The sequence below is a fragment of the Triplophysa dalaica genome, chromosome 11 (assembly GCF_015846415.1).
Source record: "Triplophysa dalaica isolate WHDGS20190420 chromosome 11, ASM1584641v1, whole genome shotgun sequence".
NCBI classification, from domain to species: domain Eukaryota; kingdom Metazoa; phylum Chordata; class Actinopteri; order Cypriniformes; family Nemacheilidae; genus Triplophysa; species Triplophysa dalaica.
The window spans coordinates 15,363,882-15,381,823 of NC_079552.1; the positions used below are offsets into that span (position 1 = coordinate 15,363,882).

Sequence of the window (17,942 nt, forward strand, 5' to 3'; positions counted from 1 at the left end):
ACGGAACACACACACCCGAGTGTTGAAACGCAACATAAGATGCTTCCATGGCGGCGTAATCTGCCTCCGTTGCCAACGGTGAAGCTACGACAATCAAGGTAATGATGGCGGAGCAAAGGTTGGCCAGTGCATGAGTATTTTACCACATGAATAGAAAGCACGTTTGAGTGCCTATTATGGGCCATTTACTAAATCGATAAGCTCAAAAATCAAAAACAATTTTCTGGGTGGATTGTCGCCGGAGTAAATGAAACAGAGAAATTTCTAATATCGAACACTTAACAATCAATGCGTCGCACACTTGATGTGATTTGTTTTCAACATAACAATTGTTGGGTATTTTTCGTTTATTCCCAGCAAAATGCTAGTGTTTCCAACCACCTATTATTCAAATCCAAGTCACACCCGGAATCAAAACAGGGTCTGCTTTGAATGTGTCGGACAGACGGCAATCAAAGGAGAAGAAGCTATCGCCGTGGCAACGGTGCAGAGACACGGACCCCCCCGCAAGTCACATTCGGATTCATCTTTAGAAGCCCTCCAAGGCCCCGGGTTGGCCGTGATAATAGTTTCCGTGACGATGCGGCGTGCTCAGTGCATCAGTGCCAGCCCAGATAAACAGTGATCCTTTACAAAAACAAGAAGGTCATTACGGCAGCTTGTCAAATCAATGCTGAGAGTGTCCCGGCTGATTAAGCCATCCTCTCTCAGCTCTGACACCGTGTCAATAGTGCCGCACCGTCTGAGCACGGCCAGATGATTGGAGTGAAATGCCCATCAGTCAGAGAGCTGAGCCGGACTAATGATTCCCTGGGCTGCCTATTAGAGCTACATGACAAATCAATCGTGCACTAGAGAGAGAGAGAGGGAGAGAAAGAGAGGGAGAGAGATAGGAAAACAGTGACCTTGTTGTATTATTTGAAGCTGAATTAAATTGGCAGGAGCAGTTAATCTTTACCTGAGGCCATTAACAGAATTTAAGAGGAACAACAAAGCACGCAGCATTTGGCGTTTTCTCTTTCTCTCTTTTTGACATTTTCATTTTCGTCTTCATCCATTCTCCTTGAAGATGATGATTTATCATTAAGAGAAGCGAAGGAGGGCGGAGATCATCCACATCATAAATCGCTCGCATAAAATACTCACTCGCTTCGTTCTTTTAATTTGTTTTAGCGCATTGCTCCCCCGTCCCTGCGCTGAGATTTGTGTAAGCCTCGTCCGATTGACTTATCCGATTTTGTCAGCTGGGATTCATTCATCTGTGCTCTACTGGTGACTGCTATGTTAAGCTGGTGAAGTCGACTGGTGGTATGTGTGTGGAGAGGCAAATGTGTGCTATCAGATAGCTGGAATCACACGGCATTAAGCGCACTCGCTTGGGAGCCGGCTAATTGCTTAGTGTTAATGGAGCGCACTTATACTCACCAATCTTGATTTACTTTTTATCAGACAAGAAGACTAAGATTGAGCATTCAGACAAAAGTCAATATTGGAAAAGAAAAGAACGATTGCCACACTTTCGATGTGCACTTGTGCTGAAATGGCCAATTATTTTTATGTATGGGTCGTTGTCATTAAATGCTTTTGCGAAGCAAATGTGTCCAGAGGTGCGATATGCTGCTGTATACTGTACTACAAGTAATAAAACATAGCTCATTGTTTACAGCGCGCAATATTAAAAAATGTGGCCGATATATTGAGCGATTCTTATGCTCTCGGTTTCTCAATGAATTACGGTTAAATGCCGCCACATCTGAGAGCTAGAGGGCGCTGTTGCGCAGGAACTCCGAATATGGGAAACAGAAGAAGAACGATTAGTTCCAGGAAAGACCAATGGTCATATTCTATCGCTGTTCTTCAAAGCTTTTCAGGTATTTCCGTGACAATAAAGTATATTTACAGTGATGATGTTTGACGATTGTGGCTTTTTCAAATGCACGTTATAAACGACTCAATCTCATAGTGATTTTAGATCGAGCAGTACTGTCTACTGACAAGAGAGCCATAGTTCACGGAAGACCTGTGCATAAAACACAGAATCGTTTTAGACGTGTATAATAAGCGTGAATCGCGATATATACCGCCCAGCCCTGTATGCAACCTTTTAAAAACATATTCGTATTCGTAGTAGTTTTGAAAATATGTTGTTAAGTAAAAAAGTTGTAGTGGTAGTTGATGCATAACCTTTTGGGGGGATTTTAGGCTAATTTTGTATTTTTCATTTTAATCCATAAAAAAATGACATACTGTATTAATGTTTGTCAATGTAATCCCCACACTGTATATTTGTCAATATGACACAATATACAACTCTTACAAAAAGAAATGCACCGATATATCGGCCATGTTTTTGGTCGATAAAAACAATTTCACACTAATAGTTTGAAAACAGCCGATGATCAGGGCCGATGTGTCCTGTCAATCAAAAGAGGACTGGAAAATGTAAGAATGTTAAGAAACATCACCAGTTTGATGTTTAATATTAATAGTCATTATATGAATGAATAACATTCAGAAAGTTCATAAATATAATTTAATCTTCAGAATCAGTATTGGTAGACACAACTCTGAATAATCGACTTTCGGTACTGGTAGAGAAATTTATTATTGGTTGATCTCTTTTAAAAATAACAACATTTGCAACCTGATCTCATGACAACTCCATTGAAACGAAACTGTTCCGGTTTACATAACCATGATTCAATCCCCAAACCTCACTTTACTATGTGAATGAAAATGTCCTAAAGATTGTTCAAATCGCTAAGTATCACATTGTAAACTTGTTGAAAAAATAACCAGTATATTGGACAGTTCATTGCTGTAAATCCTTACGATAGTTTTTTTACACATGACATTACACCCTCACAGTCTTATTACACGCCAAACAAATGATAATGGACACAAATATAAACATGCCTTTACTTATACACGGCTTGTCTATTCTTTACTAATATTACACGATTTTCTCTCAGCATAAGGACTGGGAAGAAAATCATGACTAATTTAACATGACATCAAAAATCACCTCTCGTCTCAACAAACCTTTGTTGGCAATGGTCAATTAAGCTCTTTCTCCGCATGCATTAGTGCGCCTGTCTACATGTGAAAACCAGCCGGAGCTAAATCTCCAGGGAATAATGTAATTGTCTTGTAGAGCAGCTCTCTAGAACAGAAAACACAATTTGAAGAGAAAACGTGTAAGCCGTGCGCACGCTTCCAATTTTCTCCCTACCACTGCGGTGTCATTAATAATATCTTATCGAGGAAGCAATTTACACACACAAACACACTTCGGCGTGGAAGGAAATCCAATCCATTATCGCGCTATCACCCTTTAACTTCTGATATTTACAATAACATTAATTGTCACTGCTCGCATGGAGACAGATTATATGAAATAAGATGTCGTGAGTAGTTAAAGACATGAATAAATACAGATGTATTTATTAACACCACTGAAATAAGTTTCACGATAGTGGTGTAAATGAACCTTACATCCGTCATGAAGATCAGCTGTCAAACGCAACATCTCACCAATGCACATCATGTGGAAACGACTGGTACCTCACAGACAGCCCGGGAATGATATGCATTCAGTGACACCACAGCGACATCAGATTAAATTGGATCAAATAAATCAGAAGCTGGTGATATATGTAAAATCAGGTTTACAAGCAAACGTGTATAAGGGAAATCATGTACGCTCATTGGTATCAAAATGAAAAATGCTACAATTTTGTAGGAAAATGCTCATATCCACCATTGTCTTAAACAGTTAAATGTATGATTTCCAAACAATGTGTAAAAAGGTTTAGATCTTAAATGAAGTATAATGCAAAAGGCTTGAAGATATGTGATAGACAAATAAATTGAAACTATTTCATCAGTTGGATTCAAACCTGTGCCAAAAAACTTCATTACAACCACATTACAACATGAACATCTTAATTTAGGATGTTACTAGCTAAGTGAGATCATTCCCAAAACCTGAGGAAGGCCTTTAGCGCATTACAAATAGCGTCTGACAGCGAGTACTATACGATGCAGTTTCAGCTCACCTTCAAGCTGTAAAGCTGATTTACAGCCACGTGTTATTATTTAGCATTATTCATCTTCCTGTCGCTTGCGCATTGGAGGTTAATAGAAATGCCAGCATGTTCACTGATTTACTTAGTAAAATTTTCCTCCCAAGGTTGGGCCTGAGTGATTGGAGGGTGAGAAAGAGGGGTGGGTTCATGCATTATGTAGCGGACGCTGATGTGACCTTCAGCCATCAACGGCTGGACTATATATTAGAGCCGCGGCCATCTTTCTCGGACCAAAGACGCGTCTGACGTATTTAAAGGGGTTTTACACAACATTACTGACGCTTTGCATGAGTTGAGCTATTTTTATTTGGCCATTTATTTCCAGAATGGTTTAACAACAATAGACAGAAAGCCATTTACAACAGCATGACCGCCGCTTGATGCGGATCGGACAGACAATTAATAATCACAAAGCTACTGGTACAGTGAGTGAGAAGACCTCATAACCATTTATTATTTGTTTACTAGAACAGTAATGTATACAGTAGATGGACTTAAATCAAGCTTATTACACGGCTTTTCCAAATACTCACTTCTGATTGGACAATCCGAAAGAAATGCAAATAATTGATTCCAAAATAAATGTTTATATAATATGTATGTGTGTATTTATATGTATGTATGTGTACATATAACATATTTTTACATATATATAAACACATATTTCAATATAATTATGGGCTAAGATTAATTGTGATTAATCACATTCGGGATAAAAGTTTGTGTTTACATAATATACATGTATGTCTGTGTACTGTGCATATTTATTTTGTATTTATCAACACATGGATATATTTAAGAAAAGTATAACATATAAAAATGTATTAACATTTATGCATAATTTAAATTATTTTTAAATATAAATAAATACATGTTAATAAAAGTATGTATACATGTATGTGTTTATAACTACATAATCAACATGCACAGGACACAGACAATTATGTAAACACAATAATATAAATAGTTGAATCCAAATATTTACTAAATATATATATATGTGTGTAAATACTGTATATGTGTTTAAAAATACAAAATAAATATGCACAGTGCACAGACATATGTTATATAAGCACAAACTTCAATTATGGATGTGATTAATCGCGATTAATCGTGAACAGCCTTAATATAATAGATATCACATTCTTAAAAATAAAATTGCTTACAAGGTTCTTCACAGCGATGCCATAAACAAACCATGTTTGGTTCCACAAAGAACCATACAGTCAAAGGTTCTTGCCTACATTTTTTAAATCTGAAGAACCTTTTCTCGCCACAATGAACCTTTTGTGAATCAGAAAGGTTCTTCAGATGTTAAAGGTTCTTCTATGGCAACGTGAAGCACCTCATTTTTAAGAGTGTACGTATAAATATAAATAAATACATATTACACATCTTAAATATGTATGTGTACGTTTGTGTATACATATACACACCAAGCACACATATCATATATACACAAATTTATTTAGGATGTATTGATTTGACGGCACCAAATGTTTCATAAATTAATTTCTCGTTCAAAATATTTGATACAAAGATGTATTATGTAGCCATTTAATAAGCCGTATATTATCTGTATCTGTATATCCCTCACATATTTCATTTGAGGTGCAAAGATGGACGAGACGAAAACCAGACAAACATTTAATAGGCTGTCATCTGAACACATGACAGATCCTGATAGACTGAGGGTTTCATTCAACTGCTTGAGATAGATATGAATATTTAAATCACATCATACTACATCCAGCAGGTGATGTGAAGCAATATTTAATCAACAATTTATGTATCCTGGGAAGCTTGGATTTTAGTGAGCGGGTAGATCAACACTTTCCCACAGTAGAAGGTGATGTTGGATCAATACACTGCACGTTAGTAAGGCTTTGGCAACCTTTACCATAACAAGCCAAATTGATTTATCTAATGCTGTCCATATTTTGAAATTACATTAGCCTGTGTAATCTTGTCTAGAACATGACCATGACATTTAAAACACACACACGCCTAACAGTGTGTGTTCGTTATTAAACACAATGGATTTCAAAGCATCAGTATTGCAGTACACTTGAAAGTAAGGGTCATTCTCCCTTTAGATGTTTAAAGAGAAATAATGATGTTGGAAATGATGGCCGATAGAGGAAATGATAAGGGAACACTATTCTCTTTTTAACGCGTAGAGTCCATTCGAATATAATTGGTAGTGGAATTATTTATGACATTAATTGCCACATTATCGACTGCCTGTCAACTCGCGTGGCAGTTCGTCCATCTTTCTTACCGGCGCGCGCAAGCTCAGCCTTAAGCAGACTGACAAGCTAATTACACCATCTTCCCCTTCCATGACAAATGCTACTCATCTGAAACCGCGCCGGAAATAAAGCTCTTTCTCTCCCCGCCTGGCCTTTTTCCCTCTCGCTTCTGCCCGGCCTAATATCTCCCCGTGTCTGCAGTAAAGGATGGAGCTGTGAGCTTTTTGGAGACTGATCTGCTGCTCCGCGTCTCGCCGCTCGCTCACTCATTCAGTAAGCATACGCTATCAGAGCACATCTGTCAATCACACGTACTGCTTTCTCCTCACGCTCATTTGCATTCGCTCATGTCAGTCATTCATAGAGAGAGAGAGTGTAGTAATAACTGAGGACTTCAGATGATTCCCGGCACTGCTTTGACGGCCATTCGTGATGACTGTTGAGTAGCAGTGGTAGTGCTCTGATAGAGCCCTGGGCTTTCTGTGAAACTCTGAAAACTACAGCTACATTGCCTGATCTATTATTTTCACACACTTTTATTGTTTTACTGTTGAGATGAAACTACATGAAATCAAATCGAACCCTACTTTGTTACCATATAGCCTACAGCCATATTTTTGTGATGAACAATAAATTCGAAGTCAATCTTCACTCAAATTATTGAATTTGGTCACACTTTATTTGAAGTTTCTTGTGTTACAGTGTAATTATATACGTAAGTACTGTGTAATAACATTATAATAATAAAATATTGCTCTAGTAGCTGTGTGATAGTGCTCTAGACATCAGCAAACACAGCCTTGCTGATAAGGAGCACTATCACATGACTACGAGAGTGATCTTTCATTTATAAAGCTCTTGTTAAGTTTTATTTTCATTATATTTACATTGCATAAACAGAATCAAATCTTCTGTCATCTTAATTGTATATCGTGAAGACAGATATCATTATAAGGGTTGTTATTTAGGGTTAAATATTATAGAATTGGATGAAACAATGGAGAATAAGCAGGTCAAGTTTTTTCTTCTACTGGTTGAGTTAAAACTCTACAACTAAAAATATTTTTTACATAAAATATGGTTTCTAATTTCTTACAGTACACCTTAAAGAAAAGTTTGGAAGTGATATTTGTAATGCTTTCAGTTTCCATATACCGGTTCTATTTAACACTTAAAACCATTCGGCCCTGCCGATAACTTACAGGAAGGTTTAATTTTAGCAGCACTGAATTTTTTGAATGAATCAATGAATTATAACCGCAGTTATAAATGAAACAGACGGGAACACAGTGCTGCTTCATTGACCGAATATCTTCTGACAGATGTCTTCTTGGTTTCTTTTCCAGTTTTTTTTCTTGTTTTCTACAGTAGTTTTGTTTTTTCTTGTTTTACTGTAATTTTTCTTTTCTTGTAATCTAATTATTGTTCCGCTTTAACATTTTTGATCATTGGAGGTAGTAAGAATGTCACTCTCAATGCGGTAGAATGTAACCCCAAGGACTAAGCTGAGTGTAGCTGCACCTGGTCGTAGTTTTAGATGGAACAGATGTAAATATTTCTCACAAGTCTGGACGTGGTTAGGTTTGACGTTGGGCTTTCAACCAACTTTTTTACGTCCAGCTGGTGCAACTGGCCACTGATGGGTAAATTGTTGGAGATTAATTATTGATTACATTTTTTTAGCTCATTTGTAAGGAATGTTTCCCTTTCGGTTTTAGAGAAAGACACAAAGTTCAAACAAGACCATTGCGCAATTTAGTTTTATTTGTAATTATAATCTCATATATTGTCGCTATTATTCCTGAAACCTAAAAAATGAAAATAAACACTACTTTTTAATTGATTAAATACTGTGACAAGCACTTTTTAATACTTATACTTGGTTAGAGACTTGCCAAACCCCGTTGACAAAGGGTCTAATATTACTTTTTTATGCCATAAATAAAAATCATAAAATATGGAGAAAAGTGGTTTCCTGAAGGAAATGCTGTAATAATGTACTAGGCATTTTTATATTTAATTTATGTGTAATATTATACTGCACTGGTCAAGAGGACAGTTCCCGAATGAGCGGTAGTTTTGAGCAGTTGCAATCGGGGAATAACAGACTATAACGGAATATTCCAGAGCACTGTGTCATAAAAATAATAAATCTGTACAGGTAATCTTTCATTCAAAACATTAACTCCCGTCCATCTTTCTTCCGTACAATGTGTGTTTTGGCATGGTGATGATCCTAAATTGACTGTCCAATGGTTAGGCTCCCAGCAATCCAATCAAATACCCAAATATGTTTTACGTCATTCTAAAATCCACTTTGCTTAGACATGCAATTTGAAAAAGACCACTTCAACTTCTCTGTCATGCCAAACAAACACCTTACACATTTTGAAAGCACCATAGAGCAAGTATTTCGCTGGATTAACCTAAAGCTGGTTCACTTGGTTGACACCAGAAATCAAAACCCACTATGACAGAAAAGTAAAGTTGGGCATATTTCAACACTGTGCAAAACTTTTCTAACCATGATCGTTTCATTAACATTTCCCAAAATGTGTGATAATGTCGTAAAGCTCCACTTTTCCTCTCATTCTCATCCCCTCCCGGCCCTGCTAACAGAAAGTCCCATGCAGGTCAGAGCCCACAGGTTGCTCTCGACTTCACACATTATTTATTCGCCACCGTGTGCCTTTCTCGAGCACACACTCGCTGTGGAACACACGTGTGTGTCAGCATATGTCTTCTCGCTGCACTTCCGCCCGCCTTCTAATGCTGTTTATATTTGCGAAGCTGCTTGAGATGAGGCCTTGACGAGGATGGTAACTGACACTCACCAAACTCGGTATGTCCCCCAGCCAGCACGGGCGGCTCGGGTGCTGTCAATTCCGGCTACATCAGCAGCAGTGGCTCAATGGCAGCGTCTCTGACACATGTCACAAAGTTTTAAATGTCTGTTCTTTTCATGAGGATGACTGGGTGAGCCAGCCGGGGAAGAGTTGACATTTTGTGTGGTGGGGGGGGACTTGTTGTGGCTTCCTCTCGTTGCCTCCACTAGCTGTCAGTGCCAGTTTTCTCTGAACATATCACAACACCGACAAATAAACCTTGTCATTTAGAAACGCCCGCACTAGTGACCATACTTTCCTGCAGTACGACAGGAGCGACGCACCAGCACAGTCTCATAGGGCCGAAGACGCAAACGTACTGTATGCGTATGCGCACACACAGTAAACACACAAATACACATGAATATTGCCGTCTCAAACATACCGAGTGAGGGATGCTGGCAGCAACACACACTTGGACCGATGCGGACGTAAGGCACAACCTGTGACCCGCACGGCCGGTGCACATGAAATCATTTCTCGAGGCTATCTGTGACCTTTCCCTCTGAGCGTGTGCTTCACATCGCTGTTCTCCGGGTGCACATGCTTTCCTTCACATCCAAAACTTCCACTCGCGTTGGCCGGGCTAATTTCTCTGGCATACTTGGGAGACCGTTTAACACACGGCAATTAAGCAAGATGATGCCAGGCATATCATGCCATTAATAATGAATGTTTACAAGAATAAACCAAAAACCAAAATATTCAGCAACTGTAAATCTCAGTCAGTTAAGAAGTATAAAAAATGATCATGGCGGCCTCGCTTGCTGTAGCTTATTTAAAGAACAACAATGACTCGGACTTTCGATGTACCATAATCATTTTATTTATTGTTTCTTTAAGACATCATAGGAAAGATAACATAATGTTTCACAATACACAGTGCTCATACAAGAATTGCAGTGCATTATTCATAACATATTTTTATTACAGACATGAGTAATAGACAAATATATAAAGTATATATTAAATCAGTCTATATGTTAAATAAGACTTTTAAACTATTTTTGATCACCTTTTCACTTTATTGCAATTCACATTAATAGTCCTTTGGTGTGACAGATATTTCTGTTTACTTAAAATAATGATGTATTACAAGAATTTTATAATGAATTGACCATATGCACAGTTACTTCCTGGTTCTCGATAAGCCAGCTCAGGCATTTCTGGTGACAGCTCTATGATGTCAATGTACACTAAATATCTTCGAAAAAAGTGTAAAAATGAAGTTTTCCCCTCATGTCGCATCTTTTCATCTTGTTTTACGTTTAAACAACTAAATTGCTTTTAAGGCATCACTATTTACCTGACTAGATTATAAACTAACTACAGTATTACATTACCGTTGCTGTTAAAGCTACCTCAATAAACTAAAGATATCCCCACATCAATGGGTGACGTTTTCCAGCTGGTTTATATTATTGCGGAAGTTCACAAAGGCATAGTTCGCCCAAAAATAACAATTCTGTCATCATTTACTCACCCTCAGATTGTTCCAGACCTGTATTAATTTCTTTGTTCTACTAAACACAAAGGAAGATAGTTAGAAGAATGTCAGTAACCAAACAGATCTCATCCCCCATTTACTGCCATAGTAGGGAAAACGAACACAATGGGAGTCAATGGGGGGTGAGGTCAGTTTGGTTGCTTACATTTCATTTTTGGTGAACTATCCCTTTAAGAACCTTCTGTGCACATGGACAATCGTCCCATAATCAATGTTGTTGCAAAACAGTCCTATAAGCACAAAAACCAAGCACATCTCCGAACAGGGTGCAGTTCATCAGTAGTGTCTACACTTCTTTATGTCTTCTACTGTAATTTGTTGGGGATTTGAGGCTAGTTGTGGTAAATATAAAAGCTTCAGTGCAAAAAGGAAAAATCTGGAATGTGATATTTAAAATAACAACACAACAGGTAGAAAAACAAATTGGACAAACACAAAACATCATTCTTACTACAGCACATTTGCTTCATCTCTCAATTTGGGTAAATTTTCTGGCATTTGTTAGTAAACTCTACTGCTGGCCACTGTAAGTTTCCAAAACACGTAAACAGAAATACATAAACAGAAAAAAGAAGAAGTCATTAACGTGAATTGGTCCAAAAATCACATGAGGAAACAATCAAAAAGAACGAGGAAAGTTGTTTCCTCCCCACGCGCGCACACAAACCTTCCTTGTCTATTTCGCTGGCAGAGTTGCTGTCTTTCTTTGCTCTGTTCCTCCGGAGGAAGAATGAAATAAAGCAAAGCTCATTACCTCCTTTCACAGCTATCTCCAGGCTCCTGCACCACAACAACTGCCCCCGCAACACGCAAACCTCGCACACGACATGCACATGCACCTCACATACACACAAACATACATATGCCACAGAACCTGAAGTCTGAAGAGCCTCAAGAGCTCTAGTTTCTAGAACAATCATACTGAAAACATATAGATAACCCACAGATTAAAGAATTTTGTTCATAAGCATGTAAAATGTAAACCTTTTATGGGTTCATATTCTCTAGTGTTGATTCATTTTCAAATGGTTTTCATAACTTTTTAATTGGGGAAAAAAACCTACAATGACTGCCACTCGGCCTACAGTGACACGACACGCACGATTATCGCATCATGTAATAAACTTTAATAACGGATGAAGTGTAAAACTCATCTTTCTCTTCAACTTTCTCTTTGACTTTGAGAGAGGCTCATCCTGGGCTTCTGTGTGGGCAGCCCGCAGCTTCAGGTGGGACCTTTGACCTGCGGAGAGCGGCGGTCGGACCAGGCAATCCATCATGGAGCCGCGGCTGTCAGGACGAGCACTTGGCCACGCGCGTGTCTGTCACCGCTGCATGGCGGGGCTGCTTAAAGGCAATCATGTCAATCTGGATGGCAGGGCTCAGCCGGAGCGAGTGGGATGAGAGGTGGCATTGAAGGCGCACTCAGTAGACGGCACTAGAGGGCTGTGTTTGGCTGCTTAAAATGCGTGTGGCAACATGTATATTTATAATAATATGTGGAGGATATCTTTGTAAAGCCCATTTGCGTGTCTATCCGTTGACCTGTCTGTCCATCAGAGCTGGTCATTGCGGATGAATCGATTGCCCTCCGAGTGCTTGCCGTAGTAGACATAACGGCACTTGGTGAAAACCCCTGAAAGTGAGAGAGAAGAGCATGTCAAAATGACATTTAACTACAGCGTCAATGTCACGCTGACCTGATGTGAAGTCAGCTGTGAAACTATGAGGTGTTATGAACTGATGGAAAAACAGTACCAGCACATTTTTAAGCCAAAATTATCAAAATGACATTAAGTTTCAAAAGATTGCTAAATATATTTTATTTGTCGTCGAGAAGGCAAAACCATCATTCTGCGTGAGGAAAAATCTGTTCCATACAACTAGAGACAATTTTAATAAACCTAAAGCATCTGAAACAGAAATGCAACCTGTTCATATGGATGAAAACGCACAGTTCAAGGGGGGTTTGTGTGGAAAAGCAGCCACTGATGTAAATGGGGTGACCACTGCCCAACAAACCTAATGTGGGACAGATAATCCATTTGTGACATGAGACACTGTTGAAAGGTAGCGCGAAACTGTGATATAATAGAATGAAATCATTTTATATAATGTTTTAGCTTATAAAAGTAATTTGTTATTTAGTCCATTCCGACTAAAACTTATTTAAGATTTTATAACATAAAACTTTTTTAATGCCGATTTCAATTTAAGGTTCACCGTGTCTTTCAATTTTGAGCACAGATCAGACACGGAGTTGTCATGTTGTATACTTTGAAGATCTTCTCAAAAAGTGAAAATTAAAGAGGAATAACACAAATAAATACTGAAAAAGAGTTTCTCTTTTAAAATGTATTATTGTAAAATAATGCATTTCATGATTTGCGAATCATTTTTATTATAAAACGGTCAGTTCTGATCCTTAATTCTGATTTGCTGAGCCGAGTTCTAAGCCGTTATAAGATACCCCGATTTATACCGGCTGACCGCATTACATAGCCTAAAAATATATTTTTTTATTTATTTTATAGAATAACCGTTTTATAAATCAATATCGTAAACAGCAGGCAGGTTTTTTGGAAACAAGCCTGCATGCACTCCAATTACAAATCTTTACTCATAAAAACATGCGTGTGTGTAAAATACTGTTAATCTGTTGCAAAAACCAGCCTGTCAGTAACATACACACTCTACTCTAAATCCACAATCCCGACTCCAGAATCTGTCATTTCTCACTCAAATTTCTGGCATGAAAGGTGTGTCGGGGAGACAGTGAATCCGTCTAAAGTCTGCGAACACAACAGAGACAACATTTAGCCTCGGGGCAACGTCTAGACAATAGAAAACCAAGAAACTGCTTTCTTCAGAGAAAGAAAAAGAGACGAGAAGAGAGCGAGAAAGCATGAGTATCAATAGAAAGTTGTTTGCGCCTCTCCGCTGAATAGTTATGTTCGATAATATGAGCGTTTGCTTCGGTGTCAGTGATTCAGCCACTGTCCAAAGCCAACTGTGTAGGTGTGTGACAGAGACATTGTGACAGAGCCTGGAAGCAACATTAACACTCCTGCAGGGCAAGAGCAGCCCAGATGTCACACGAGTCTATTTTTAATATGATTCACTCATGTGAATCTGTATCATTTCAAACATGACACCAGTCATGTTTAGTTCTGAATGCTGCGCACTCTTTTGCAGCAGTTTGATCTTTTATAGGTCCATTCATCCATTTGAAGAAAAGAGGGAATTTATGACAGGAAATCTTTTTTTAGGTAAAGGGTGAAACACAAGATATGTGCTCAAGTACAATTTGGAAAAAGGAACACAGAACAGTTACTGTGATGGCAAAAAGATGATAAAATAATCAATACTAATAAATACTACAGTAGTGTAACATGGAATTTACTAGGCCCCTCAAAGAATACCATGGTATTACCATTGAACATGATAGATGGATGGATGGATAGATGGATAGATACATTGATAGATTATAATTATATATAAAATTTATAAAATTTAAAAAATAAAAAGAATTGTAGAACACTATTAGCATCCAGAATAAAAGTCAAGGCAAAGCTGCAGATGTTTGGATACAGTGTAAAAAAATCTGGTACATTTTTTTAAAATTCCAGCAGCTGGTGAAATCCTTTTTTGTTCACATAAATTGTTTAAATTTTGTAAATTTGCAGTCTTTCTAGTCATTTCCAAAATTATTTGAAATAAAACAGTAACATTTTTAAAAATGTCTTTTTTTACAGTGTAGATACAACAATTTCTGGCAATTCGTTGCGTTTGTGTTTAGGCAAAATAATTACTTACTTTATTGCTTACAAAAGGATTGCTTACTTAACCCAGTCTGATATTGTGGTGCAGAGCATCAGCAGCAAATCTAAAATAAAATGTATATTAATATATTATATAATGTAAATTGAATATTCAATTGATTTATTTTAATCTAAGATAATAATGCAAACCACCATCATCAAACAACTAATCAACCCAGAACACAAATAATGTCCTTCTTATCATAACCGAGTTAGTACAAGTCAATGATCTCAAAGGAAAGTGATAAATGTCCAGGCTACAACACTAGAAAGTGTTAAAAACAGAAGCACAACTCTGTATAGTTTACATCTTACTTCGGCATTCCTAAAAACTCTAGTTGACTGCAAGGCCTATAGGTGATGTGTAGAGTTAAGCCAGTGTGTTGAAGACAGGATTGTTCTGACATGCCAGCGTAAGAGAGAGAAAAAGAAATGGAGGCAGCTGATGGATGTGGCAGACTGCAGAGAGGTGTCAGGGCTTTAGTAAATGAGGCAAGGACAAGTGGCATTAATGCTGTCAATGATCTCCTGACAGGAAAACAGATACCGCTCTCGCCGCCGTTTTTAAATAGACATCAAGTGCATTAATGACAAAAAAGGGCATGCTTCAAACAAAGCGCCTGAGTGATGGGCAAGCGGCGTGGTGGCTCCGAGCGCATCGCTAACATAATCCGAAAAGACAGTGTCAGAGCCAGAGAGAGACGGGCCCTGGAATTGCACGTACTGACAGAGAACAGAGATGAGGAGAGAGATACTGGTGCCATATTAGTGCCAAGCACATTCTAGCACCAGTCTGGATTCTAACCAAATCTGACACCTTCCCACTCCGACGCTTCAAAGTAGCCGCTCCTCCCCTTCCCCCATTGCGAGCGATCCGCAACCAGCCCGCTTCTCCGACGTGTCACTCCAGTCCCACGCTCTCCATCCGCAGCGAGTTAGTGGCGGGGACGCTCGTGTCAGCTCACGGGCCCGGGGACAAACTCAGTCAATCTAAATTTGGACTTTTGTAGCCGAGCGACGCTCATTTTCCCTGCCATCCTAGAGAGTTGAGGTGATCCAAACTGTGAAGTGTGAAGAGACGTCGGCTCGCATCAGATCAGCCGTCTGCCCCCTCCCCGCCCGTTCTGAAGATGGGTGTGGTGGGGGGCAGGAGTTTGGAGGGGTTTTTAAGCTCCAGCTGTGGCAGGTGCCCTGAGGATGGAGGTTCTGCCGCTGGAAACCTCTCTGCTTGTTCTGGTTATCAGAGCGTTGGTTTTAGCTCGTACAGGACATAAGACTGGAAACCAACCGCTGAGCTATCATCCTGAACATCACAGTGATGATGTTTCCTCAGAGAGTCGCCCCTGCTGGAGTTTAGCCCCCTCGGCAGAAGTGAAAGAGAGATCACAGAGCAAAAGCAGACACTTCATATGGGTCAATAACTTGACGCTCAGGAGTTTTTTGTCTGGTTCTTTTATGTGATTCAAACATAGAGCAATGCATAAAATAACCACCTTTGAGCTCTGATGTCATTAACTTTTTTGGTATGAAAGCAGATTCATTTGAATATTTTTGCAGAAATGTAAGGTTGTGTAACAGTCCAGAAACTTAAAGAACAACAATCAATTTTAAAACAAATAATCTTAATATTATTATTAATTTTTTGTAATAATAATAATAATGTGTTAATAAATATATACAATTATATAAATACTAACTTTCTGAATAATTGTTTTATAAAGTAATTTAATAAAATAATTATAAAAGCATTTTTGTTTTTAGATTTTTTTTAATATTTGAATGAAAGGGCTAGTCCAGGTTTGTGTTCAGGCCAAATGGAGACGCTAAGCAAACCGATTTCAATATCAATGATTATTATTATTAATAATAATACTACAGCATTCTGTTGTGACATACATGGGTTAATATTAGTGCAAACATATATAGGATGACTAAAAACATAAATAATAATAATGGGTATAATAAACGATTTAAAAAATAATAATAATATAGGTCAAAACTAAATAATATACAGATCATTGAATAAGAATTTTTGTAAAGGGGTAAAGTCAATTATTATTTTAAATGATTTTGACATACATAACATAAATAAAAGATCCTATTAATTTCCTCCATCATTGAGGCTCATATCAGAGCAGGTCTCATCTGACTGTGGCTGATGTTGTCAGACAGAGAACAGAACATGATTAATAAAGTGCAGCTCAGTTCAGGGCCGGGTGACCACTGATGCTGTAACAGAGTCACAGTCTGACTGCTTCTCTCATGATCCGTTGTATAAACCAGCAGAGATCCCAGGACACATGTCTTCTTCCTCCTGCTTCTTTGAACAAAGATCTATGGGACGGCAGAGGCAAAGAGACGGCCCGGCTCAGGAGAGCATGTTTAGCGTAAACCGGCTGCTTCAGTGATGCGTGATGTAGTGCAGCATGCTGCAAATTTTGCACGCAGCTGGACGTTCTGTTTATTACACGGGAGTGCGAGAAAAATCCAGGAGAAAAAATAAAATGCAGAAGCAGCCATTTCTTACATAACCTGTTAGTGGAAAACAGAGCGGCTACTCGGAGCCCATGAGAATAGCTGATGAGCTGATAGCTAATATAAAAAAGAGACTGTGTCAGGACCTGGCTTCCTCTTTATTCCAGACACTCGCACACATCCACACACACAGCCATTAAAGTGACAGATTAAAAGTTTTCTGGAAGCTAATGTTTCCACAGTGAATATTCTGGCAGGGGAAAGGTTGAAAGCATTGTTCTCATCCTGTCATACACCTGGTTGTTTTGGGAAAAGACGTTTGTGTGTGTGTTGGGGTTAGAAGAAGCACGCTCGCAGCTTATTACAAAACAACAAGAGGCCTCCAGAGCCCCAGTGTGACCTGCTATCACAGACCGAGAGGTGAGCGCCTCACGTCCTTTAAATCTGCTGCGTCTTTGCTTTTCTTCCTCTGGCAAAACTTCCATAAAATCAAAATAGCCGACATTTATCACGACACCGTTTAAAAGTGTCGGGAAGTGCAATGTGAAAAGAAATGCAGAAAACAGCTGAACACACGGTAGTATATTTGTTTTTTAGACCGATTTTACATACTGTACAAGTACTAGTTTGATTGTTTTACACCCGTTATTTTATATATATAAATGAGCTGCACAGTTCACTTTTTTAGGTCAACTTTTCAAGATCCAGTGAGCAATTTATGTGCAAAAAGTATCTGCAAATGTGGAAAATTCAATCTGTTTTCAATCGAACGACAGTTTTTCCAGCTGGTTAGGACGCAAAAACAGAATTGAATGGATCTATAGATCGGTCTCTGCAGCACAAAGCATTTTAACATAAAAAACGTAATACTTTAGAGGTCTAAACACTTTATTTCTTGGTGTTAAACTAATAAA

General features: G+C 38.5%; 1 protein-coding gene across 1 annotated transcript in view; it reads right to left on the reverse strand.

Annotated features, from left to right (window-relative positions):
* Nucleotides 1-10,094: 10,094 nt before the first annotated feature.
* lrmda (leucine rich melanocyte differentiation associated) overlaps nucleotides 10,095-17,942 on the reverse strand; it is a 243,806-nt gene continuing 235,958 nt past the window's right edge. The window contains exon 7 of the mRNA XM_056761589.1: nucleotides 10,095-12,368. Coding sequence (XP_056617567.1) covers nucleotides 12,289-12,368 — 80 coding nt within the window. The 3' untranslated portion in view covers nucleotides 10,095-12,288. The remainder of the gene's footprint in view (nucleotides 12,369-17,942) is intronic.